The sequence below is a fragment of the Somniosus microcephalus genome, chromosome 4 (assembly GCF_052327205.1).
Source record: "Somniosus microcephalus isolate GS21.2 chromosome 4, FLI_Smic_1.0, whole genome shotgun sequence".
NCBI lineage: Eukaryota > Metazoa > Chordata > Chondrichthyes > Squaliformes > Somniosidae > Somniosus > Somniosus microcephalus.
This window is the reverse complement of record NC_140990.1, coordinates 199,977,233-200,003,516: the sequence shown is the minus strand read 5'-3', so window position 1 is coordinate 200,003,516 and position 26,284 is coordinate 199,977,233. Positions and strand designations below refer to the sequence as shown.

The 26,284-nt window shown below is 44.1% G+C and overlaps 2 protein-coding genes across 3 annotated transcripts in view; both read left to right on the top strand.

Annotated features, from left to right (window-relative positions):
- LOC147120128 (collagen alpha-3(VI) chain-like) overlaps window positions 1-18,345 on the top strand; it is a 94,579-nt gene extending 76,234 nt beyond the window's left edge. The window contains exons 6-10 of the mRNA XM_085984207.1: window positions 865-1,464; window positions 2,483-3,109; window positions 9,662-10,246; window positions 17,935-18,161; window positions 18,253-18,345. Of these exons, the coding sequence (XP_085840333.1) occupies window positions 865-1,464; window positions 2,483-3,109; window positions 9,662-10,246; window positions 17,935-18,161; window positions 18,253-18,345 (2,132 nt within the window). The remainder of the gene's footprint in view (window positions 1-864; window positions 1,465-2,482; window positions 3,110-9,661; window positions 10,247-17,934; window positions 18,162-18,252) is intronic.
- Window positions 17,945-26,284, top strand: part of LOC147120127 (collagen alpha-3(VI) chain-like) — a 147,646-nt gene continuing 139,306 nt past the window's right edge. Inside the window, exons 1-2 of one of the 2 annotated variants that reach the window (XM_085985685.1) lie at window positions 17,945-18,555; window positions 25,188-25,805. In XM_085985685.1, the coding sequence (XP_085841811.1) occupies window positions 18,360-18,555; window positions 25,188-25,805 (814 nt within the window). In that variant the 5' untranslated portion in view covers window positions 17,945-18,359. The remainder of the gene's footprint in view (window positions 18,556-25,187; window positions 25,806-26,284) is intronic. The other variant, XM_085985686.1, reaches the window with a different exon arrangement.

Here is a 26,284-nt window from a genome sequence, read left to right as displayed (position 1 = left end):
GAGTGTGTGTTTGTTTTAGTGTGTATAAATATGAGTGAGAAAGAAAAAGAAATGTCAGTGCTCTGATTATACTCCCATTGCAGCTTTTGTTTTATGTTTTAGAAACTTCTGACAGTGCCTGAGAGAGACAGTGTCTTACCTGTTCCTAATTTTAATTCATTTTTCATAAAGTGCTGAATTTTGAAGCAAACTGAAAGTTTCTAATTATCGCACCAATGTTTTGTTGAAAAGTAAAACTTTCTAATTGCTGATATTTATGAGACAGAGGGAGAGGGAAAGAGTCACAGATAAAGAGGTATGCAGACAAAATGTTTTCCCCATCCTAATTAAATTTCCTTCCAAAAAGCAAGCTGAATTTTGAAAACAAACAAAGCCCCTTTGAGGGAAATGGAGGGGAGGGAGATGAGGGGAAAAGGTTGACTGTATGAGTGAAGGGGGATCTGACTTTTTGCTACCCATCCTGGAATGGAATGATTGGACATGGATGGAGATTTAAGGGAGAGTTGAGTGTCAGCGATGTAGTGGAGTTGGGGATATAGTGATTGAGCTGGTAATTCAAAAGGGAAGAGGTAGGGACCGGTAGGGAACTGACTAGGAGTAGGAATTAAAGTGAATGAGTGGTGGGGGGTGGGGATAGTGGGAAGGTGAAGGGATAGAGGACATTATAGGAGCAAGAGTGTGGGGGAAGCACAAATGATGGGGAGGGAATAGGAAAAGCCCACAACTCCCAGTGCAAAATGCAGCATCCAGCCATTGGAAATATCGATACTGATAATAAAATATGACAAATTTCTACATCCTGAATGAGGCTTCTAATAATATTACTGATATGTTTTGATCTTATACATTTATGTTTATATTCAGTTTCTACAGCCAAGAAGAGAGATATTGTCTTCCTAATCGATGGCTCTCCTGCAATGGGGAGATCATTTCTTGAAGTCCGTAAATTTCTTATTAAAGTAATTCAGGAGCTCGATATTGGACCTGACAAAGATCAAGTTGCTGTGGTACAATACAATGCTGACTCAAGAGTTGAATTTGGCCTCAATAGTCATTCAACTAAAAATGAGGTATTGGATGCAATAGACAGGCTCAGACTAAAATCAGGAAGACCCCTCAACACTGGTGCTGCACTGGACTATGTCACAAAGAATGTCTTCAGTCCATCTGCTGGGAGCAGAAGAGATGCTGGAGCTTCACAAATCCTGGTGCTTATCACTGCCGGGAAATCCAGAGATGATGTTGGACAGGCAGCAGACGCAGTGAAACAGGCTGGTATAGTGCCCATTGCTATTGGAGCCAAGAGTGCAGATATATCGGAGCTACACCAGATCGTATCTAATCCTGATTCTGTTTTGAAACTGAGCGACTTCCAGGAATTGCAAACTATTCAACAAGAGCTTCTATCTAAAGTTAGAGCAGTGTTTGTGATTGAAGAACCAATTCCTCCCACTGAAGGTAAAGGTTTTTCATAATCCATGGTTGATTTGGTTTACTCAATTTATGTAAGAGATCATGAAATGAAAGAAAGTTACCGCTATTGTACGAGAGAGCTAACCAAGACTGAGGTTGCACAATTTATACATTATTCCATAAGTTACTTCATTGACTGAATTCTAAATACATACTCCATAGCCGTAGGCAATGTCAACATATTAAGACAATAGCGCACAATAGACACTGTATTAGTTCTTACGTGTACTCCTAACATGGAATAATTTTGCTGATGGTGATGAGAATGAGTGCACTGAAAATATGTAACTGCTGTCATTTAGAATGTAGGAATGAGACGTAGCATTTCAGCTCATTCAGCTCTGTCCTTGTTTCACCACCTGGTTTGAGCACTTTTTAATCTTTTTCCCACCATTACCAACCATCGCCTTTCTCTTAAGATCTCACTTTTCTTTAAAAAGGCAAAAGCAGGGATAGATAAACCTGAGACATTGAAAGTTTGAAGACTTGAAAGGTGTCAGACTGGTGCATTAGGATGCACCCTTCTGATTGGGGCATATTTGATATGGACACTGCCAGAACTCGGCCAAGTGCCCCAGTTAGTATTAACCTATGCTTTTGGCTGGAAGCCAACGATCTGAGGAAGTTGTATTTTGTGCACTTGTAGAAATGTTTCTCATAATGAACTTAGTTTTACCTCATAGTTCAATGCTGTGGACCTAATCAGGTCTATGTGGATATTATGAATACCAGACACCTGTGACTATAGGAGTAGTCACAGTCTCATTTTCTATAGGTTCTAGATTTTTTTAAAGGTCATCCATTACTTGAGAGACCTGTTCTTTTCCGTTAATGGGTCTGGTTTAGAGCAGGTCACCCCTGGAGGCTCAAGAAGCACAGTGATTAAAGTCTCCATTTGTTATAGAATTTAGAAAATTATGTAAAAAATTTGAGATTCACCTGGTGTTATTTAATTTCTACGGATTTTATACGACCTGATGTGTAATTTTTTTTCCAGCTCTGCCAAAAGAAATGAGCGAGAGAGACATTGTGTTCCTTATTGATGGATCAGATAATGTTGGAAACACAAATTTACCTTTTGTCCGTGACTTTATCATAAGAATAATTCAGAACTTGGCCATTGGACATGACAAGGTGCGAGTAGGTCTGGCACAGTACAGCGATGACACAGAAGCTGAGTTCTACCTAAACACTTATTCATCAGAAGCTGAACTTCTGTCTCATGTCAGGAGCCTCAGCCTGAGAGGTGGGACAACAGTCAACACTGGCGCAGCACTGGACTTTGCCATTAAATACTATTTTACTAGTTCTGCAGGAAGTCGAATAAAGGAAAATGTTCCTCAGTTTTTGGTGCTTATTACTGGTGGAAGGTCCAGCGATGATGTAGAAGCACCAGCAGATGCATTGAAGCGAGCTGCTGTAATGACCTTCACTGTTGGAGCCGTGAATGCAGACCCAGCACAGCTAGAAGAGATTGCCATTGACCCCAGTTTGGTCTTCAGTGTAAAGGAATTCCGCTCACTGCCAGATACACAGAATCAGATGATAATACCATTGACAACGCTGGCTGTTCCAACAGTTATTATTGAAGAACCAACAATAAAAATTGACGAGCAACCAGTTCCTACTGCAGAAGGTACCTACATTGTGTTTATTGTTTTTTTCTGCTATTTGTGCAATACTAGTAGTGTTAATATATTTATAAACAATTTTTACACCACCCCCTTTTCCTTTCTGCCTATCCTTACGAGATGGCAAATACCCCTGAATATTCAGTTCCCAGCCTTGTTCACCTTGCAACCACATCTCTGTAATGGCTATCAGATCATACCCATTTATTTCTATTTGTGCTGTCAACTCATCTATCTTATTATGAATGCTGCGTGCGTTCAGATAAAGAGCTTTTAATTTTGTCTTTGGTGAGGTTGGGCGCAGGTGGAGATGATGTCAGGCAACAAATCACTCCTCCGTCATCTCCGGCCTTGTGTGGTATTTTTGACAGGCACTGGTTATAATCTACCAAAATTCCCTAGATTCTGGAGAGGTCCCAGCAGACTGGAAAACCGCAAATGTAACACCCCTGTTTAAGAAAGGAGGGAGGCAGAAAGCAGGCAACTATAGACCAGTTAGCCTAACATCTGTATTTGGGAAAATGCTGGAATCCATCATTAAGGAAGTGAGAGCAGGACATTTAGAAAATCATAATATAATGAAGCAGAGTCAGCATGGTTTTATGAAAGGGAAATCATGTTTGACAAATTTGCTGGAGTTCTTTGAGGATGTAACGAGCAGGGTAGATAAAGGGGAACCAGTAGATATTGTCTATTTGGATTTCTAGAAGGCATTCGATAAGGTGCCACACAAAAGGTTACTGCACAAGATAAGAGCTCACGGGATTGGGGGTAATATATTAGCATGGATAGAGGATTGGCTAACTAACAGAAAACAAAGAGTCGGGATAAATGGGTCATTTTCAGGTTGGCAAACTGTAACTAGTGGGATGCCGCAGGGATCAGTGCTGGGGTCTCAACTATTTACAATCTATATTAATGACTTAGATGAAGGGACCAAGTGTGATGTAGCCAAATTTGCTGATGATACAAAGATAGGTGGGAAAGCAAATTGTGTGGAGGACACAAAGAATCTCCAAAGGGATATAGTTAGGCTAAGTGAGTGGGCAAAAATCTGGCAGATGGAGTACAATGTGGGAAAATGTGAGGTTATCCACTTTGGTAGGAAAAATAAAAAAGCAAATTATTTAAATGGGGAGAGATTACAAAATGCTGAGGTACAGAGGGATCTGGGGGTCCTGGTACATGAATCACAAAAAATTAGCATGCAGGTACAGCAAGTAATTAGGAAGGCAAATGGAATGTTGGCCTTTATTGCAAAGGGAATGGAGTATAAAAGTAGGGAAGTCCTGTTACAACTGTACAGGGCGTTGGTGAGACCACACCTGGAGTACTGTGTACAGTTTTGGTCTCCTTATTTAAGGAAGGATATACTTGCATTGGAGGCAGTTCAGAGAAGTTCACGAAGTTGATTCCGGAGATGATGGGGTTGTCTTATGAAGAAAGGTTGAGCAGGTTGGGCCTATTCTCATTGGAGTTTAGAAGAATGAGAGGGAATCTTATTGAAACATATAAGATTCTGAAGGGGCTCGACAGAGTAGATGCAGAGAGGATGTTTTCCCTCATGGGCGAATCTAGAACTAGGGGGCATAATTTCAGAATAAGGGGGCACCCATTTAAAACAGAAATGAGGAGGAATTTCTTCTCTCAGAGGGACGTGAATCTTTGGAATTCTCTTCCCCAAGAGAGCTGTGGCGACTGGGTCATTGAATATATTTAAGGTGGAGAGAGACAGATTTTTGAATGGTAAGGGAGTCAAGGGTTATGGGGAGCAAGCAGGGAAGTGGAGTTGAGGCCAAGAGCAGATCAGCCATGATCTTATTGAATGGCGGAGCAGGCTCAAGGGGCCAAATGACCTACTCCTGCTCTTACGTCTTATGTTCTTATGTACTTGATTTCAGGATCCACATTTCAGTGCTGCTAGCCTCCAGGACACTCCCCAATAACTCACCAATCTTCTTCAACAACCTATCTCATACAGATACACCACTTTGAGTGCTGTTGGGGGGGATGGCTTATCAGAGGAAAGCAGCAGCAGCCAACTTCCTGGCACCAGGGGTGGTTCTGCTGCACAGGACGGGAGGAAATAGAGGGGTACAGCTATAGTAATAGGGGATTCTATTGTAAGGGGAATAGATAGGCGTTTCTGCGGCCGCAAACGAGACTCCAGTATGGTGTGTTACCTCCCCGGTGCAAGGGTCAAGGATGTCTCAGAGTGGCTGCAGAACATCTTGGAAGGGGAGGGTGAACAGCCAGTTGTCATGGTGCATATAGGCACCAACGATATAGGTAAAAAGCGGGATGAGGTCCTAAAAGCAGAATATAGGGAGTTAGGAGGTAAATTAAAGAATAGGACCTCAAAGGTAGTAATCTCAGGATTGCTACCAGTGCCACGTGCTAGTCAGAGTAGAAATAGAAGGATATTTCAGATGAATACGTGGCTAGAGGAATGGTGCAACGGGGAGGGATTCAAGTTCCTGGGACATTGGAACCGGTTCTGGGGGAGGTGGGACCAGTTCAAACCGGACGGTTTGCACCTGGGCAGGGCTGGAACCGATGTCCTAGGGGGAGTATTTGCTAGTGCTCTGGGGGAGGGTTTAAACTAAAATGGCAGGGGGTTGGGAACCTGAGCAGGGAGACAGAGGAAAGGGAAACAAGGATGAAAGCAAAAGATAGGAAGGAGAAAAACAAAAGTGGCAGTCAGAGAAATCAACAGTTTAAATCAAACGTAGCCACAGTAAATAATAATTCTAATAGGTCTAAGAGCATTAAAAAAACAAGCCTGAAGGCTTTGTGTCTTAATGCGAGGAGCATTCGTAATAAGGTGGATGAATTGGCTGCGCAAATAGAGGTAAACGAATATGATTTGGTTGGGATTATGGAAACGTGGCTCAAGGATGGCCAAGGCTGGGAACTCAACATCCAGGGGTATTCGATATTCAGGAAAGATAGGCAAAAAGGAAAGGGAGGTGGGGTAGCATTACTGGTTAAAGAAGGGATTAACATAATTGTAAGGAAGGATATTAGCTCTGATGATGTGGAATCTATATGGGTAGAATTGAGAAATACTAAGGGGCAGAAAACGTTAGTGGGAGTGGTATAGAGACCTCCAAACAGTAAGGCGGAGTTTGGGGATGGCATTAAAAGGGAAATTAAAGAAGTGTGCAATAAGGGCACAGCAGTCATCATGGGTGACTTTAATCTACATATAGATTGGGCTAACCAAATTAGTAACAATACTGTGGAGGAGAAATTCCTGGAGCGTTTACGGGATGGTTTCCTGGACCAATATGTCGAGGAACCAACCAGAGATCAGGCCATCTTAGACTGGGTATTATGTAACAAGAAAGGATTAATTAGCAATCTTGTTGTACGAGGTCCCTTGGGTTGGAGCGATCATGATATGATCGAATTCTTCATTAAGATGGAGAATGAAGTAGTTGACTCAGAGACTAGGGTCCTAAATTTACATAAAGGAAACTACGATGGTCTGAGGCGCGATTTGGGTAGGGTTGATTGGGGAATGTCACTCAAAGGGTTGACAGTGGCTAGGCAATGGCAAACATTCAAAGACCGAATGGATGAACTACTGAATTTGTTCATCCCAGTTTGGCATAAAAATAAAACAAAAAAGGTAACTCAACCGTGGCTAACAAGGGAAATTAGGGATAGCATAAGATCCAAAGAGAGGACATATAAATTGGCCAGAAAAAGCAATAATCCTGAGGATTGGGAGCAGTTTAGGATTCAACAAAGGAGGCAATGGGATTAATTAAGAAGGGGAAAATAGAATATGAGAGTAAGCTTGCAGGGAACATAAAAACTGACTGTAAAACCTTTTATAGATATGTGAAGAGAAAAAGATTGGTGAAGTCAAGCATAGGTCCCTTGCAGTCAGAATCAGGGGAATTTATAATGGGGAACAAAGAAATGGCAGATCAACTAAATACATATTTTGGTTCTGTCTTCATAAAGGAGGACACAAATAACCTCCAGAGATGCTGGGGAACATAGGGTCTGATGAAAGGGTGGAACTGATAGAAATCAATATTTGTAGGGAAATAGTGTTAGGAAAATTGATGGTACTGAAGGCCGATAAATCCCCAGGGCCTGATAATCTACATCCTAGGGTACTTAAGGAAGTGGCCCTAGAAATAGTAGATGCATTGCTGATCATCTTCCAGAACTCGATAGACTCTGGAACAGTACCCATGGATTGGAGGGTAGCTAATGTTACCCCACTATTCAAAAAAGTTGGTAGAGAAAAAGCAGGGAATTATAGGCCAGTAAGCCTGACATCGGTAGTGGGGAAAATGCTAGAGTCCATTATAAAAGATGTAATAGCAGAGCACTTGGAAAGCAGTGACAGGATCGGACAAAGTCAACATGGATTTACAAAAGGTAAATCATGCTTGACTAATCTACTGGAATTTTTTGAGGATGTAACTGGTGAAATAGATAAGGGAGAACCAGTGGATGTGGTGTATTTGGACTTTCAGAAGGCTTTCAATAAGGTCCCGCATAAGAGATTAACATGCAAAATTAAGGCACATGGGATTGGGGGCAAGGTATTGACTTGGATAGAGAACTGGTTGGCGGATAGAAAGCAATGAGTTGGAATAAATGGGTCATTTTCCGAGTGGCAGGCAGTGACTAGTGGGGTACCGCAAGGATCGGTCCTAGGACCCCAGCTGTTCACAATATATATTAATGATCTAGACGAGGGAATTGGACGTAATACCTCCAAATTTGCAGACGACACAAAGCTGGGTGGGAGGGTACGCTGAGAGGAGGATGTCGTGAAGCTCCAGTACAATTTGGACAGGTTGTGTGATTGGGCAGAAACATGGCAAATGCACTATAATGTGGATAAATGTGAGGTTATCCACTTTGGTGGCAAAAACAGGAAGGCAGATTATTATTTGAATGGCAATATATTGGGAGAAGGGGAAGTGCAAAGAGACCTGGGTGTTCTTGTGCACCAGTCGCTGAAGGTAAGCATGCAGGTGCAGCAGGCGGTTAAGAAGGCAAATAGTATGTTCGTAGCGAGAGGGTTTGAGTACAGGAACAAGGGTGTCTTGCTGCAGTTGTACAGGGCCTTGGTGAGACCAGATCTTGAGTATTGTGTGCAGTTTTGGTCGTCTTATCTGAGGAAGGATGTTCTTGCCATGGAAGGAGTGCAGCGAAGATTCACCAGGCTGATACCTGGGATGGCAGGAATGACGTATGAGGAGAGACTGTGTCGATTGGGCTTATACTCACTGGAGTTTAGAAGATTGAGAGGGGATCTCATCGAAACCTATAAAATTCTGTCAGGCCTGGACAGACTAGATGCAGGAAGGATGTTTCCGATGGCCGGGGAGTCCAGAACCAGGAGTCATAGTCTAAGGATAAGGGGTAAGCCATTTAGGACTGAGATGAGGAGGAATTTCTTCACCCAGAGAGTGGTGAACCTGTGGAATTCTCTGCCACAGAGGGTGGTGGAGGCCAGTTCATTAAATATATTCAAGAAGGAGTTGGATATATTTCTTAAGGCTAAAGGGATCAAGGGATATGGGGAGAAGGCAGGGACAGGGTACTGAATTTGGATGATCAGCCATGATCTCATTGAATGGCGGAGCAGGCTCGAGGGGCCGAATGGCCTACTCCTGCTCCTATCTTCTATGTTTCTATTTTGGGGCATAGGGTCATATTTTATAATGTAGCCCGTCTGGCAAAGACCTTCAAAGACACGAGCACTGACCTGACTCTCAGACACACAGGATAGTGAGCTTGATTAGTACATTGTGAAATGGGTGCTCACCTTCATTATGCATTGGCATGTGTGCCCGATATTCCAATGAGCATTTCTGTTGCATGGAGTTCAACATTGGAAGCACCACATTTATTTAATTAATTCTTGGGTTATGGGCATCGCTTGGTTACTTCCTCAAAGTACTGTATTAAATTTGTTAAACATGACTTGCCTTTTACAAATCTGTGCTGGCTGTTCTTCAGTAACCCAAGAACTGATGGTTCTGCTGCCAAAGTTATACTGAGAAATCAGGAGAACCTTCAAGGGAATTGAAGGCCAAGATGTCCAAACTTATACATAAGATTAACAATATAATTTTAGCTCTTCATAATCCACTTATAAAATGATAAGCCTGGAAATTACTATTGGGAAAATTAGGAGAAGGTAAGTTTAACATGTTCGTAGGACATACCTGTGTTAAATATATTAACATGGGCATTAACCCAATTATTTTAAATGGATTAACATTTTTGCTAAAATAGCAAACAAAGGAATATTATACAAATAGGTTAACTGTTCATCCACACTATCAGCAATAGAGGTTTCTAAGGTATAATGATATGGTCTCAAATGAACAGCATTGCATCCTAATGAGGGTGAGGTACAGAAAACAGACAGTGCAGCAGTGAATAGTACTTAAATTTCAAATTACTGTAATTGTTTTTGAACATTCACTTAATATTTCCTCAATATACACCTTGAATCTTTAGCCAAATATTTACATTGTATTTATCTATATTCATTTTATTTTGACTTTCTTCAGCCTCGAAAAGAGATATTGTCTTCCTAATCGATGGCTCTCCTGCAATGGGGAGATCATTTCTTGAAGTCCGTAAATTTCTTATTAAAGTAATTCAGGAGCTCGATATTGGACCTGACAAAGATCAAGTTGCTGTGGTACAATACAGTACTGACTCAAGAGTTGAATTTGGCCTCAATCGTCATTCAACTAAAAATGAGGTATTGGATGCAATAGACAGGCTCAGACTAAAAAAAGGAAGACCCCTCAACACTGGTGCTGCACTGGACTATGTCACAAAGAACATCTTCAATCCATCTGCTGGGAGCAGAAAAGATGCTGGAGCTTCACAAATCCTGGTGCTCATCACTGCTGGGAAATCCAGAGATGATGTTGGACAGGCAGCAGATGCAGTGAAACAGGCTGGTATAGTGCCCATTGCTATTGGAGCCAAGAGTGCAGATACATCAGAGCTACACCAGATCGTATCTAATCCAGATTCTGTTTTGAAACTGAGCGACTTCCAGGAATTGCAAACTATTCAACAAGAGCTGCTATCTAAAGTTAGAGCAGTGTTTGTGATTGAAGAACCAATTCCTCCCACTGAAGGTAAATGTCTTTGAGAAATTTAGTAGCAGACTGAGCACAAAACCAGGAGACACAGGTTTAAAATAACAGTCCTGAAGTGAGACTTTAGACACAAAAGTCTTTCCCACCTACCCCTACCACCAGAGCAGTGGGTATTGGGAACAGACCCCAGCAATATTATTTGAAACTAAGTCACTTCACTCCTTCAAAGCAAACAGGGTAAATATCCATTTGAGAACAGAACAGGTTATTGGATTAATTAGCAATCTTGTTGTACGAGGCCCCTTGGGTCGGAGCGATCATAATATGATAGAATTCTTCATTAAGATGGAGAGTGAAGTAGTTGACTCAGAGACTAGGGTCCTGAATTTAAATAAAGGAAACTACGATGGTATGAGGCGCGAGTTGGGTAGGATTGATTGGGGAATGTCACTCAAAGGGTTGACGGTGGATAGGCAATGGCAAACATTCAAAGACCGCATGGATGAACTACAGAATTTGTTCATCCCAGTTTGGCATAAAAATAAAACAAAAAAGGTGACTCAACCGTGGCTAACAAGGGAAATTAGGGATAGCACAAGATCCAAGGAGAGGACATATAAATTGGCCAGATAAAGCAGTAAACCTGAGGATTGGGAGCAGTTTAGGATTCAACAAAGGAGGACAAAGGGATTAATTAAGAAGGGGAAATAGAATATGAGAGTAAGCTTGCAGGGAACATAAAAACTGACTGTAAAACCTTTTATAGATATGTGAAGAGAAAAAGATTGGTGAAGTCAAGCGTAGGTCCCTTGCAATCAGAATCAAGGGAATTTATAATGAGGAACAAAGAAATGGCTGACCAACTAAATACATATTTTGGTTCTGTCTTCACAAAGGAGGACACAAATAACCTCCCAGAGATGTCGGGGAACATAGGGTCTGATGAAAGGGAGGAACTGAAAGTAATCAGTATTTGTAGGGAAATGGTGTTAGGGAAATTGACGGGATTGAAGGCCGATAAATCCCCAGGGCCTGATAATCTACATCCTAGGGTACTTAAGGATGTGGCCCTAGAAATAGTAGATGCATTGCTGATCATCTTCCAACATTCGATGGAATCTGGAACAGTACCCATGGATTGGAGGGTAGCTAATGTTACCCCACTATTCAAAAAAGGTGGTAGAGAGAAAACGGGGAATTACAGGCCGGTAAGCCTGACGTCGGTAGTGGGGAAAATGCTAGAGTCCATTATAAAAGTTGTAATAGCAGAGCACTTTGAAAACAGTGACAGGATCGGACAAAGTCAACATGGATTTACAAAAGGTAAATCGTGCTTGACTAATCTACTGGAATTTTTTGAGGATGTAACTGGTAAAATAGATAAGGGAGAACAGTGGATGTGGTGTATTTGAACTTTGAAAAGGCTTTCGATAAGGTCCCGCATAAGAGATTTGCATGTAAAGTTAAGGCACATGGGATTGGGGGCAAGGTATTGACTTGGATAGAGAACTGGTTGGCAGACAGAAAGCAAAGAGTTGGAATAAACGGGTCTTTTTCCGAGTGGCAGGCAGTGACTAGTGGGGTACCAGAGGGATCGGTCCTAGGACCCCAGTTATTCACAATATATATTAATGATCTAGACAAGGGAACTAGATGTAATATCTCCAAGTTTGCAGACGACACAAAGCTGGGTGGGCGTGTGTGCTGTGAGGAGGGTGCTGAGAAACTGCAGGATGATTTGGACAGGTTGGGTAATTGGGCAGAAGCATGGCAGATGCAATATAATGTGGATAAATGCGAGGTTATCCACTTTGGTGTCAAAAACAGGAAGGCAGATTATTATCTGAGTGGTAATAGACTGGGAGAAGGGGAAGTGCAATGAGACCTGGGTGTCCTTGTGCACCAGTCGCTGAAGGTAAGCATGCAGGTGCAGCAGGCAGTTAAGAAGACAAATGGTATGTTCGTAGCGAGAGGATTTGAGTACAGGAACAAAGGTGTCTGGCTGCAGTTGTACAGGGCCTTGGTGAGACCAGATCTTGAGTATTGTGTGCAGTTTTGGTCGTCTTATCTGAGGAAGGATGTTCTTGCCATGGAAGGAGTGCAGCGAAGATTCACCAGGCTGATACCTGGGATGGCAGGAATGACGTATGAGGAGAGATTGAGTCAATTGGGCTTATTCTCATAGGAGTTTAGAAGAATGAGAGGGGATCTCATTGAAACTTAAAAAATTCTGACATGACTGGACAGACTAGATGCAGGAAGGATGTTCCTAATGGTCGGGGAGTCCAGAACCAGGGGTCACAGTCTAAGGATAAGGGGTAAGCCATTTAGGACAGAAATGAGGAGGAATTTCTTCACCCAGAGAGTGGTGAACCTTTGGAATGCTCTACCACAGAAGGCAGTTGAGGCCAATTCATTAAATATATTCACGAAGGAGTTGGATATATTTCTTAAGGCTAAAGGGATCAAGGGATATGGGGAGAAAGCAGAGACAGGGTACTGAATTTGGATGATCAGCCATGATCTCATTGAATGGCAGAGCAGGCTCGAGGGGCCGAATGGCCTACTCCTGCTCCTATCTTCTATGTTTCTATGTGGGAGTAGATATATGAGACAATTTTCCAACTATACTCCTGGTGGGGAGCCTTGCACACCCGAGTGGATATTGGAACGTCAGTCGTGTGATGTGCATGAATTTCCAACTGTTAGTTTTAGTCGTTGGAAAGTCATGCAGAACCAGGCCCAAATTGCTTCTAATCGCCAAGAAAGTGTGGTTCCCCACTGGAAGCACAAAGTCAGAACAATGCCTCTATAGGCTCCAGAGGATAAATACCCTGGTTCTCTACAGCTGGAGCAGGCAACAGTTGGGAGGGTTATTTGTGCAGGTCAGGGTCGAGTGAAGATATGAAGATGGATGAATATTCTGGAAATTTGCTCGTATTTATTTTGAGAATCAAGGAGTATAATATTTACAAAGGACTTCCTCTTGAGCGATTAGATGGGGTAGAGTCCATGGTTGGTAGATATATAGGCCGCGAATTTATGCTTCGAGGCGGCTTGGGAGCGGTTCATCTGCCTTCCGGGTTCCAGTCCCACCCCCAACTACATCCGGCCCACAGACATAATTTTATGTGAATTGGCCTTGTTAAGTCCACCCTGCGGGCTTGCTAGCCAATTAAGAGGAAGCTGGTGTCAGATGACGTCATTTGATGACGCATCATCTGCCGGTTTTCTTAAAGGGATCACGCACAATTTTTTTTGACAGTTGATTTTTCAGTGTTTGACAGCATTGAGGTGCTGCAAACACTGACAATCATTGCACAAAGGTAAGCCCTTGCACACAGACTCTCCAGTAACTCTCTCCTTAGGCTAGAACAGATGGCAGCTGTAGGTGAGGTTACAGAAGCGATCTATCACTGGTGAGAGAGGTTCTCCCAATGAGGTGGGACTACACATACAATTCAAAACTTGTTACCTACAGAAAAGTCTAAATGCTTTAAAAATGTATTTCCCAACATTTTCTTACCTCTGAAACTCACCAGTGCACCATTGGATCCTTCACACCACTTCTGCAGTTGTCATCAATGCATAAACATTACTGCAGTCTCACAACACGCCACACTTACCGACCCACTGTCAATCTTTGCGATTTTGCCGGATGTCCCACCTCCAAACCCGCCCCCCGAGCGCCGGCAAAATTCCGGCCATAGGGTTCATGGAAGAAGCCGGTATAGGTCGAATGACCATGTCATGTCCTTATCATTTAATTAAATGCTAGTTTTATAGAAGCAGAAAATAAAGCTGACCTGTGATAGGTTTCAAATAGTTGAATGAAAGACATAAATCATCAATTCTTAACTGACATAGACATCCCAAACAAAGAAAGGAGGAAATGTGCTGAAATTACAAGTAATGTATTCAATGAGAGGTAACAATTTTGCCCTTTTATAATTACACGTGCAAGATAGTCCAATTTCACTTGGCATTTCCTGGAAACTCATGGTCCATTAGGATGTGCTGAAAGTAAAACACAACTAAGTGGAGTTAAATAGCTGTTGAATCCAGTATAAATAGCACACTTGTGCCAATTCAGCTGTGGAGAGTGTGATTTCCGTGAGGAATGAAGGGAGAAAAGAAAAGACACAAATCAAGATTTACAGATCAAGACCTGCAGAAGTACCAGGCCAAGTGCATCAGGTCCTCAAGCGACCTTCATACCTATGTAGAGTAGCAGAGTACAAATACCTTCATGTCCACATTGCCATAAGGTTAGGCCCTGTGGCACATGTTAAACACACAGCGCACCTTGATTATTATTTTCAATAAAGACACTAGACATTATGGTCATTGTTGGTTTTCAATATCAATGGTTTCCATCTGAACAGCGCTAATAGGAATGATTGTGGAATTTTAAAAAAATCCAATGAAACAAAGATAGACTTCAAAGAAAAGGAATACTTAATCAAAGCTTGTCAAACTCATGATACTTGCTGCCATAGCTGCTGAGCTTCTGCTAGGTCCTTGTTATCATAGTCTGCTTCCACCTCCTGAGCCATAACTGGTTGCTGTTTATTTTCCACAAACATTCATATTGTTCAGCATGCAGCACACCATTAACATTCTTCCAACTCTTACCAGGGTATATTGCAGAACTCCCCTGCAGTGGTACAGGCATCAGAACTAATGGCCTGGATTTTAGCCCGGAGACACATCCCGTGCCGGGGGTGGGGGGGTGGGGTGCGGGGTCGGGGGGAGCTGTTTTGAGGTCGGGAACCCGGAAAAATGAGTTTCATGAACGATTTGCAGTTTTTAACTGCAAGTCTCCTTTAAATATTTTTCTGTCAGTTTCTGGCCTACAGCCAGCCTGATTGACAAGCTGGTGGCCTGTCGGGTGAGGAAGCCTGCCACACAAGGCCGCAGCCAAGCTGGGCTGGGAGCAGTTAGGTCTAGTGGGCGGGGGAGGATTCAGATCGTGGGGAGGGTTCCGATCATGTGGGGAGTCCCGATCATGTGGGGGGCTTCCGCCCATGGGGAGGCTTCCGATCATGGGGGGTTGGGGGGGAAGTGGTTCTGATCATGGGGTGGCAGATAATGATTGGGGGGGGCAGCTGGTGGTCGGAGGGGGTGTCCAATGGTGGTCAGGGGGGTGTCCAATTGTGGTCGGAGGGGGGGGCAGCTGGTGGTCAGGATGGGTCCAATTGCAGGGGGGTGTGATCGCGGGGGATAAGAACATAAGAACATAAGAAGTAGGAGCAGGAGTAGGCCATATGGCCCCTCGGGCCTGCTACGCCATTCAATAGGATCATGGCTGATCCAAATCTAGACTCACGTCCACTTCCCTGCCCTCTCCCCGTAACCCCTAATTCCCTTATCTGCTAGGAAACTGTCTATCTCCATTTTAAATTTATTTAATGTTGCAGCTTCCGCAGCTCTCTGGGGTAGCAAATTCCATAGATTTACTACCCCCTGAGTGAAGAAGTTTCTCCTCATCTCAGTTTTGAAAGGGCAGCCCCTTATTCTTAGATTATGCCCCCTAGTTCTAGCCTCACCCAACAGTGGATGGTTGTCGGGAGGGTCCGATGGTGAGGGGGGGCACTACAGATCATGGGGCGGGGGGGGTGGGGTGGTTACTGTGTAGCTTGTTGGGCCTGCAGGAAACACTCCTGCTCCTAGCCCACAAGCAGTGCTGTAAAGGCAATTATCTCATGCATTCAGCCCTTCTCGCCATCTTTCAGCTGCCGAGTTTCCCGAGGCCTTGGAAACCTGGCCGGCGAGTTGAAAATAGAATGACTGTTAAAATGAACTCACGTAGTCTCATTATAATATTTAAATGATCAACCTGGCCCCTGCGAGTGGATTGGTCGACCGCTCTCCTCCCGCCTCCATTTAAACCGGATGTGGGTGGGTTCAGTTCCTGTTTCAGATTTCTTGAATTTTTACCTCTGACCCGACTCCAAGCCACCTGTTTTTGGGAGTTAAGATTCAGCCCAATGTTTTAGCATGCCAAATACCTGCTAAGCTGCGTTGCTGCCTCCTCATGTGTGTCATTGCATGCGCTTTCCTTGGGAAGATGGGGAAAGAAGTGGTGTCACAATTTGGAGTGGGTATCAATTTTCTCCATAGATGCAACTGTCTAACCTGGAGTAATGGAGAAAACCTTGATTTCCCTAAGATATAGTCATCATGGGCACTCCCTGGAAACCATGCACTCATGCATAATTATTTGGCAGTGACTATTGCACAGGAGCTTGAAGGACCTCATAGATACAATTGATTGCCCTCCTGTACACTGGGAATGCCACATCTTACAAAAAAAACCCGTCAGTATCTTTTGCTGCTGGATACCAGTGCAGAATTTCTATGTTTTCGATATCAGGTTGAAACAGGGTGACTGCGACCAGGGTAATGTGACAATGAACCACAAACTGGTCATTGCCAAGATTCCTGCAGTTGCCTGGAAGGAACCTGCTGCATAAAAAGAAAAAAAATGAGCACCAGTCACTTTACCACTACACGAAATGAGGTGCTTTGGTTGCTCTTTGTAGGGCAGCTTTGGGACCAGGTGATGGCACAATTTATCTATGGCTTTTTTGGTGAGACAGCCTTCTCGCACTTTGCTTCTGGTGAGGTCAAGGTTGTTCCTTCACCAATGGTAGACATGCTGCGCAGGGGTGCAGTGGATTCCATTGATTGTCCTCCTGTACCCTTAGTCCTCTCTGGGTTATCATCCCCTTTCATTGCTCTTCCTCCTGCAAGACAAGACTTGCTGTGTGTACTGAAAGAACAGAGTCAATCCTTACAATGTCTTCTGCTCGGCTTTCTGCTGGACATCCGCCACTTTTCTCCACTGCCTTTCCAGCACCTTAGCATGAGCATCATTAACATGATGTGGGCTGGAAGACAACCACATGCACATTTCTTATTTGAGTTTAACAAGCTTTTAAATAATTCAAACACATCTTGCAGGACATGCGAGTTGACTTGCATTAAACCAATTTGGTGCTGCAAGGAATTTTGGGGATGTGCGTAAAAATGTTCCACTACTCAGTTTACCACTGATGCACCAAGTTACTGCACAGGAACTCACACTCAGTATGTGTTGGCTCTAATACTGAGTCAAGCCAATCATTTACCTTCTACCAGTCTATATAAGATGCTTTTATGCCAGAGGAGTACAGCTGACAGCGGAGTGCAATTCTCCTGTCTGCGGCTGTGCTTGTAAGCATAAATAACTCATGTGCCAAGAAATTAGAGCGTTGGAGACCCACAAAAATGTAGCTATATGAGTATGTCAGGGTATAAGTGGCTCCTATCTCTCTCTTGTGCATTTGCACTGCTTTAACAAATAGGTCTCTGCACTTCAATTAAGAGGCCCAGCAGGCCTATCGAGAGACCTTACACTGAAGACACATGTAAATGGAGGAAAGCAGTCCGTGGAGATCAATTTCACAAGACTGGAATGAGAATGATGATAACATAAAAGCACCTTATAAACACATGACCAGTGATGGTCTTCATAACACTGGTTAAACATGACACAGTACGCTTCCAGCACAGTAACTTAAAAGAAGCAGTGTGTTTCCTTAACAGACAGAACCATGTGATGCAGAATTGAATAAGTTCTCACAGTGCAATCCACCAGTGAGAACAGGCATTCTGCTGCTTTTATACAATATCTAGAGACTTCATGTGATCTGCTGTGAATCACAATCTTTTTATTTTTCCAGTTGTACCCCAGGAAGTGACCAGGAGTGACATTGTGTTCCTTATCGATGGATCAGTTAATGTTGGGAATGTTAATTTTATTCATATCCGTGGATTCATCACCAGGCTAATTGAGAACTTGGACATTGGAAATGACAGAGTGCAAGTAGCTGTGGCACAGTACAGCGATGATGTAAAAACGGAATGCTATCTAAACAGTTACTCAACAAAAGCTGAGCTTGTGAATCACGTGAGGGGGCTCAAAGTGAAAGGTGGCAGAACAGTTAACACTGGGGCAGCACTGGACTATGTCTTTAGAAACTACTTTACTAAATCTGCAGGAAGTAGGAAAGAGGAAGGTGTTCCTCAGATATTGGTGCTACTCACTGGTGGAAGGTCCAGAGATGATATCAAATCATCGGCAGATGCCCTAAAGCGAGCTGCTGTAATGACCTTTGCTGTAGGAGCCAGGAATGCAGATCCAGCACAGATAAAAGAGATCGCAAGTGATCCCAGTTTGGTCTTCAATCTAAAGGAATTCCGCTCTCTGCCCGATATACAGAATCAGGTGATGACACCATTATCAACACCAGCAATGACACCTTTGTCAACGATGATTGTTCCAGCAGTTACTATCGCTGAAGGTACCTGGATTGTTTACTGTCTTGTTCAATTAGCATTGGACTCTTAGTTGTGTAAATAGATTTATTTATCACACTCCTGTGGGAAATACCAGTGGAAATGAATGGTTTCCCAAAGAGTGGTAAGAATGTAGAACTTGCTATCACAAGAAGTAGTTAAGGCGAATTGCATAGATGCATTTAAAGGGAAGCTAGATAAACAAACGAGGGAGAAAGCAATAGCAGGATATGCTGATAGGGCTAGATGAAGAGGGATGTGAGTAAGCTTGTGTGGAGCATAAACACTGGCATGGACTGGTTGGGCCGAATGGCCTGTTTCTGTGCTGTAGACTTTATGTAATTCTATGTAAATAAAGGCCAGACTTACATTAGTATAACATCAGAATGACCAAATCATATCTGAGGATATCTTACTTCAATTTTTTGTGGCACTTAAATGTTGCTAGCAGCTTCAGGGAAAGAAAGGTAATAAAATGAATGTGCCAGTGTCAGCTGTACAATAGAAAAAGTAGCTCCTGCTGATGATTCTCCATAACTCACTCACAATTTCATCACTGTGTGTTAGGTGGTTAATCTTACATTAGATATCTATCACAACATTGTTTACCACCGCAAATTGTGTGATCATTTTCACGCAATTTTAGGCCAATACAGATGGTGAGGTAGTGGGGGGCTTTAATTTGGGGCATAATCCAGATCTGCCTGGTTTCCATAACTTTAAGGCCGCTCAGCAAATTGCACTTGATGGCGGGTGCTTCTTCTCTTGTCTTATGTTACGGCAACACCTTTGGGGTATTTCTGTTGATGTTTCCTGGAAATTCTGTCGGGAGCAACACTAATGACCCACTGGGTCTGACAGCGGGTCTAGGTTCTGTTGTGGGCCTATATTAGGGCCTAAGGTTGAAGAAGCAAACAGCAATCGATCCAAGAAGGGTCAAGAGTCATGGTTAAAAGGGGCCAGATATCTGGGGAATAAAAAACACTTTTCCCCTTACACCTCTTTAGCCTAGGGACTCTCTGTCTCCCCATTTCTGAGCAGCAGGGTGCTGCTCCGAGATTCTGATATGTCCATGTGGTGTTTTTTTATTTGTTCACAGCATGTGGGCGTTGCTGGCCCTATTTGTCTTTGAGAAGGTGGTTGTGAGCCGCCTTCTTGAACTGTTGCCCCAATAGTGCCAAGGCAGGCGTGGTGACAGTCTCTATTACTTAAAAGACCTCATTCTCATGATTTGGGATGGGGTCTGTTGAGAGTGGAAATTCTACCCCACCACACAAACTTCCACCAGCACAATGGCACAGTAGAATCTGAGCCCTTTAATCTGTAATACTTTTCTTCTGTTGGACATAATATGTACTATAATTTGTAAATTGAGAGACAGATTATTGCCAAATCTTTCATCCAAAACTCTGCTGCCTGTATCCTAACTCGCACCAAATCCCATTCACCCATCACTCCTGGGCATCCTGACCTACAATCGCTCCCAGTCCAGCAATGTCTCGATTTTAAAATTTTCATCCTTGTGAGAAGAGTTAGGGCTCGTGACCATGAGCAAGATCAAAGAGATTGGTTTTGAGGAAACATTTGCAGTTGGTGGCAAAGAGGAGTAGTAAGGTAGAAAGAATTAGAGAGAGCATTTCAGTGTGTGGGGCTGAGATAGCCAACGGCTGTGTCACTGAAGGTGAAATAGAGGGAGGGGGAATGCAAAGGAGGCCAGAGTTGGAACAACAGAAGGTATGTGTTGGGACATAATGCTGAAGGACATTGTAGAGGTGGGGAGGTCAAGGCTATAGGGGAAACATATGGACATTAGGAACAGGAATAGGGCATTCAGCTCCTCGAGCCTCCCACACCATTCAATTAGATCATGGCTAATCGGCACCTCAACGACATTTTCCCGCCATTGATCCCTATATCATGATACCCTTGCCTAACAAAAATCTATCTATCTCAGTCTTGAAAGCTCCAATTGTCCCAGCATGCACTGCCTTTTGGGGCGAGTGTTCCAGATCTCTACTGCCATTTGTGTGAAGGTGTGCTTCCTGACATTACCCCTGAGCAGCCTCGCTCTAATTTTAAGGCAATGCCCCCTTGACTCCCCCACCAGAGGAAATAGATTCTCGCTATCTACCCTATCAAATCCTTTAATCATCTTAAAAAAAAACTCAATTATATCACCCCTTAACCTCCATACTCGAGGGAATACAAGCCTAGTCCATGTGACCTTTTCTCACAATTTAATCCTTTTAGCCCCGGTGTCATTCTGCTGAATCTGCGCTGCACCTTCTCCAAGCCCAATATATCATACCTAAAGTGTGGTGCTCAGAACTGAATGCAGTACTCCAGATGTAGTCTAACCAGAGCTTTATACAGCTGTAGCATAACTTCCACCCCTTTGTATTCCAGCCCTCTTGAGATAAAGGTCAACATTCCATTAGCCTTTTCAATTATTTGTTCGTGATTTCTGTACATATACCCTTAAATCTCTACTCCTCCACAGTTCCTAGCTTCTCACCATTTCAAATATACTCTGATCTAGCTTTCTTAGGTCCAAAGTGGATGACCTCATACTTTCACATGTTGAACTCCATCTGCTACAGCTTTGCTCACTCACTTAATTAATTAATGTTCCTTTGCAACTTTCTGCTTCCATCTAAACTACTTACTGTGCCACCTAACTTGGTGGCATCAGCAAACTTGGACATACAGCTCCCTATTCCTTCATCTACGTCATTTATAAATATAGTGAAAAGCTGAGGCCCCAGTACAGATCCCTGGGGGACACCACTAGTCACATCCTAACATTTGGAGTACATATCCATTATCCCTACTCTATGGGCTGGATTTTGATACTGGGGCGGGCTGGATCGTGTAATCCGCATTTTGTGTTAGCCACCCGATTCTAAATCGATGTGGGAGAATGATGCGATTTTAACTTAATTGGCCAATTGAGTTCCAAAGTGTGGGAACCCATGGACAATGAGTTTTTCCAGTCTGAAAGTCGCCTCCAATGATGTCATCATTGCTGCTGCATTTAAGGTCTGCAACAAGCCTTGCTTCTTCTGCAGACTGCCAACCTTTTGGCCTTTGCAGTGAGAGGCACCTGCAGGAAGAATGGCCAGCCAGAGACCTAGGTCTGCACCCCGCTTCGATGACGTTGAGGCTTTAGTGGAGGGAGCAAGAGCACATAAAGAGGTGCTCTTCCCTTCTTCAGGGAGGAAGAAGCCTCCCCAGCACACCAAGGCTGTGTGGATCCAGGTGGCAGAGGAGGTCAACACTTTGTCAGTAACCCGCAGAACCTGGCTTCAGTGCAGGAAGAGATTTCATGACCTGCGCACTGGAAAAGTGAGTATGAATTTCCCATCATCCTCAATCTGATCCCCATTGCCTCTCCTCACCAGCACTCAGCTTTAGCAATCTCTTCCTCCACATCCCACTTGACACTGACATCCATGCACCCTTACCCATTCCCTCTCTCTCTATGGTCACATTCACCTAACTATTCGACTATGCAGCCCTCACACTCCCTATCACTGTGATGCTATGAAAACAACTGACAACACACAGGGAGGGCCCTTGGTCTTGCCACCTCACTCCATCTTTGTCTCCTTCTAAGCATCTATGCTATGGATTCTCTACACTCACTCCTTCATTCTCACTCACCCTCCACCTGTCTCACTCATTGCAGGAAAAGAGAGCTCCCAATAAAAGGGAAAGAGCGAGGACAGGAGGAGGGCCACCCTCAGTAGCCCACCTCACCCCCTGGGAGGATGCGGTCCTGGAGATCGTGGGAGTGGAGGAGGATGCGCAAGTGGGGGACGGACAGACGGGTGCATCACAGCAAGCTGGTGACAGAATAGTTTATCATCTCTCTCAATGACATTGCATGAGTCGCTGATAATGATTCTGAAGCTCTAACAGATGGACTTATGATCATCTGCAATATGCAATGTGCATGTAACCTTGGCATCACATCTCTGACTCTTTCCTTTACTCCCCCACAGGACCATTGCAAACACCTGTCCCCATTAGCCAGGAGGAAGAGCCTGAGCATCCAGACTCCTCAGAGGAAGCTGCAACCACTGAGGGCGCAACGTCAGCAGAATTCAGCGCACCCAGCACCAGCGCAGACACTCACACCTCGGTGGGACCATCGCGAGATAGAGTAGTGTTGTCACCTGGTGTATCACAGCTCACAAGTGAGCATCAGCAGATTGTGGAGACAGGGACAGCAGTGGAGGGTCCTAGTCGGAGGGCGCAGGACTCTGCCAGCTCAGCTCAGCTGCATGTCGACCCTCTGCCTCTGGGTCCATCCATAAGATCAGCGGTGCTAGAACTCCAGGAACAGATGCAGGAGTCTCTGGCAGATTTTGTCTCCAGGGTCGCTGCGAGTGTGGAGTGAATGGAGGAGTCCATTGCGAACATGAGCAGAGCCTTTGTGGAGTCAATGGCGCATGAACGCATCACCATGGAAAGGATGGCAACCTCCATGGAGGTGATAAGTCGCCAGAGTGCAGAAAACATGGTGAGTGTTCTGAATAGAATGACATCTCTGGAGGAGCGATAGTCATCTATTGAACAGAGAAACCAGATCTTCATGGAAGTCCTTCTGAGTAGGACTGCCAGTGCAGATATGGGTCCCCATGGCCCCCCTGATGTGCAGCAAGGTGCTCTCAAGCCACTTGCAAGCGCTGAGGGGGACCTGACCCATGAGAGGGAAGTTGGTGGCAGACATCAAGGAAGTGGGGGCTCCTCTGCAAGCGCTCACACTTCCATGCCACTGCAGAGCCCTCGGTCAGAGCCCCACCAGAGTCCACACCCATCTGAGATCGGCTTCTCAACCCCTGCACAGCCGCAGGAGCAGCAGACTGTTGACGAGCCCTCACAGGTTCGCAATCCCAGAGGACGCTTGCCAAAGGTGCCAAGACAGGAGCAGCAAGAAAGTGAGCAAGGGGCCTCCACATCTGCTGAAGCCACAGGGGAAGCACCATGTAGGAGCATGCGTAAGAGAAAGATACTGCACAAATAGTCACAAGGGTAGTCACTTGGGTGAAATTTGATGTTTTATGTTAAAAAGCCATCAGATGATTACTGTAAATAAAAAATCTGATGGCTACTGCTGTAGTTGTGGCGTGTGTCATTTTGCGAATGGGACTTCCACATTGAGGGCTTAGGATTACTTGGTATATGCCTCAGTTGAGGAAGCGCTCAGTGAAGGTGGCGAGAGGGGTTTCCCAGGAGGTCAGACTGGAGATGGGTGTCTGGCTCCAAACTTCCACAGCTATGGTTATGCCTTCGAAAAGTTCCCCCAGACCTGAGGCAACAAAGTTCTGCCACCTGCAAATGATGGCTGATCAAACCTCCTATTTAATGGTTGAGCTGCAGCTGATAGTCAGCAATCCAATTGTGCTCCCGCCAGGTTTCACCGTTGTGTTTCAGAACAGGCGGGCTTCACGTGGGGAAAGGGTTAAAATCACAAAGGCCTATCAAAATGGCATTATAGAGGCAATTTAGTGCTTGTTAAGGACCTTAACAGCCTATCCCGCCTCTTGGAGGCGAGACGGGACCAGTAGACACGATTTAATGAAAATTGCTTGGAGGCGGGATGGAGGCGGGGTTGGGCCTGCCTGCCAGTTTTTGCAATTTTAACACCCCACACGCCTCCAATCCCGCCTCAACGGCCCGATGAAAATCGAGCACTATGTCTCCTACCTTCTTACCAATTCCCTACCCATGTCAAAAGGTTGCCTCCAATTCAATGTGCTTCTATTTTTCCTATCAGTCTCTTGTGCTGTGTGGTATCAAATGTTTTTAACATTTTAAACATAGTGAATAATGACAGAGTTTTAAAATATTATTTTGAGGGATGGGGAGACAACAATGTTTGGTCAGGACAATAGTGATAGTGGAGTGGGACTCAGTACTGGATAGGATACCATGCTTTTGTTACCTCCAGACTAGTCTATTCCAATGCTCTCCTGGCCAGCGTCCCATCTTTCACCCTCTGTAAACTTCAGCTCATCAAAACTGTGCTGCTAGTATCTTGACTCGCACCAATTCCCATTCACCCATCAACCCTACATTGACCTACATTGGCTCCCGGTCCAGCAAAGCCTCAAATTTAAAATTCTCATCCTCGTGTTCAAATCCCTTCATGGCCTCACCGCTCCCTATCTCTGTAACCTCCTCCAGCCCTACAACCTCTGAGCACTCTGCGTTGCTCCAATTCTGGCCTCTTGCGGATCCCCAGTTTCCTTCGCCCCTCCATTGTGGCAATGCCTTTAGCTGCCTAGGTCCTAAGCTCTGGAATTCCCTCCCTAAACCTCTCCTCCTCGCTACTTGTCTCTCTTTCTGTAAGACGCTCCTTAAAACCTACCTCCTTGACCAGTTGTTTGGTCACCTGTCCTAATATCTCTTTATGTGGCTCAGTGTCAAATTGTGTATGTTAACGTTCCATTGAAGTGCTCTGAGACGTTTTCTCTAGCAGATAGAGGTGAAGTGTTGCAGGATGAAATAATTTTTGTTACAAGTTCTCACAGTGCAATCCACCAGTGAGAACAGGCATTCTGCTGCTTTTATACAATATCTAGAGATTTCATATGATCTGCTGTGAATCACAATCCTTTCATTTTTCCAGTTGTACCCCAGGAAGTGAAGAGGAGAGACATTGTGTTCCTTATTGACGGATCAGTTAATGTTGGGAATGTTAATTTTATTCATATCCGTGGATTCATCACCAGGCTAATTGAGAACTTGGACATTGGAAGAGACAGAGTGCAAGTAGCTGTGGCACAGTACAGCGATGATGTAAAAACGGAATGCTATCTAAACAGTTACTCAACAAAAGCTGAACTTGTGTCTCACACGAGAGGGCTCAAAGTGAAAGGTGGCAGAACAGTTAACACTGGGGCAGCACTGGACTACATCCTTAAAAACCACTTTACCAAATCTGCAGGAAGTAGAAAAGAGGAAGGTGTTCCTCAGATATTGGTGCTACTCACTGCTGGAAAATCTAGAGATGATAGCAAGCCATCTGCAGATGCCCTAAAGCGAGCTGCTGTAATGATCTTTGCTGTAGGAGGCAGGAAAGCAGATCCAGCACAGCTAAAACAAATCGCAAGTGACCCCAGTTTGGTCTTCAATGTAAAGGAATTCCGCTCTCTGCCCGATATACAGAACCAGGTGATGACACCATTATCAGTACTGCCTGCTTTACAACAAATTACTGAGGAGCCAACTGTTACCATTAAGCAAGGTACTTGAATTAATTTTCCAATATGCACTTATTATTGCATTGGTAGTATACAATTAGAAAGCATTTTAATACATGGTTACTTTGTGCATAATAAAGTAAGCAAGCGCATGCGGAAATCCCGAACTTGCAGTGGATTTCAAAGGAAGTATGATGGCGTACTCTGAGGGTATGCTGTCATACCCACCACAAAATCCGGGCCCATATCAATTAAATGTGTAGCAAAGTACAGATATGCCAATGTAGAAACTGCAAATGGCGAACTTCACGTATAAATGCTTCATGCACTAATACTAAATTCCCATGTATGCTACTTTCTAATTTGGCGAACATTTCACTGAGTTCCAGAGGGAAGTGCTGCATTGTTGGCACAATTCCCATAAATCCCAAAGATTTTGGAAAATTCTGTTTTGTGTCTCCATTATTTCCTTCCAACCTCTTTCAACATTCTGGGATCATACTATCTGGGCTTAGTGAGACCC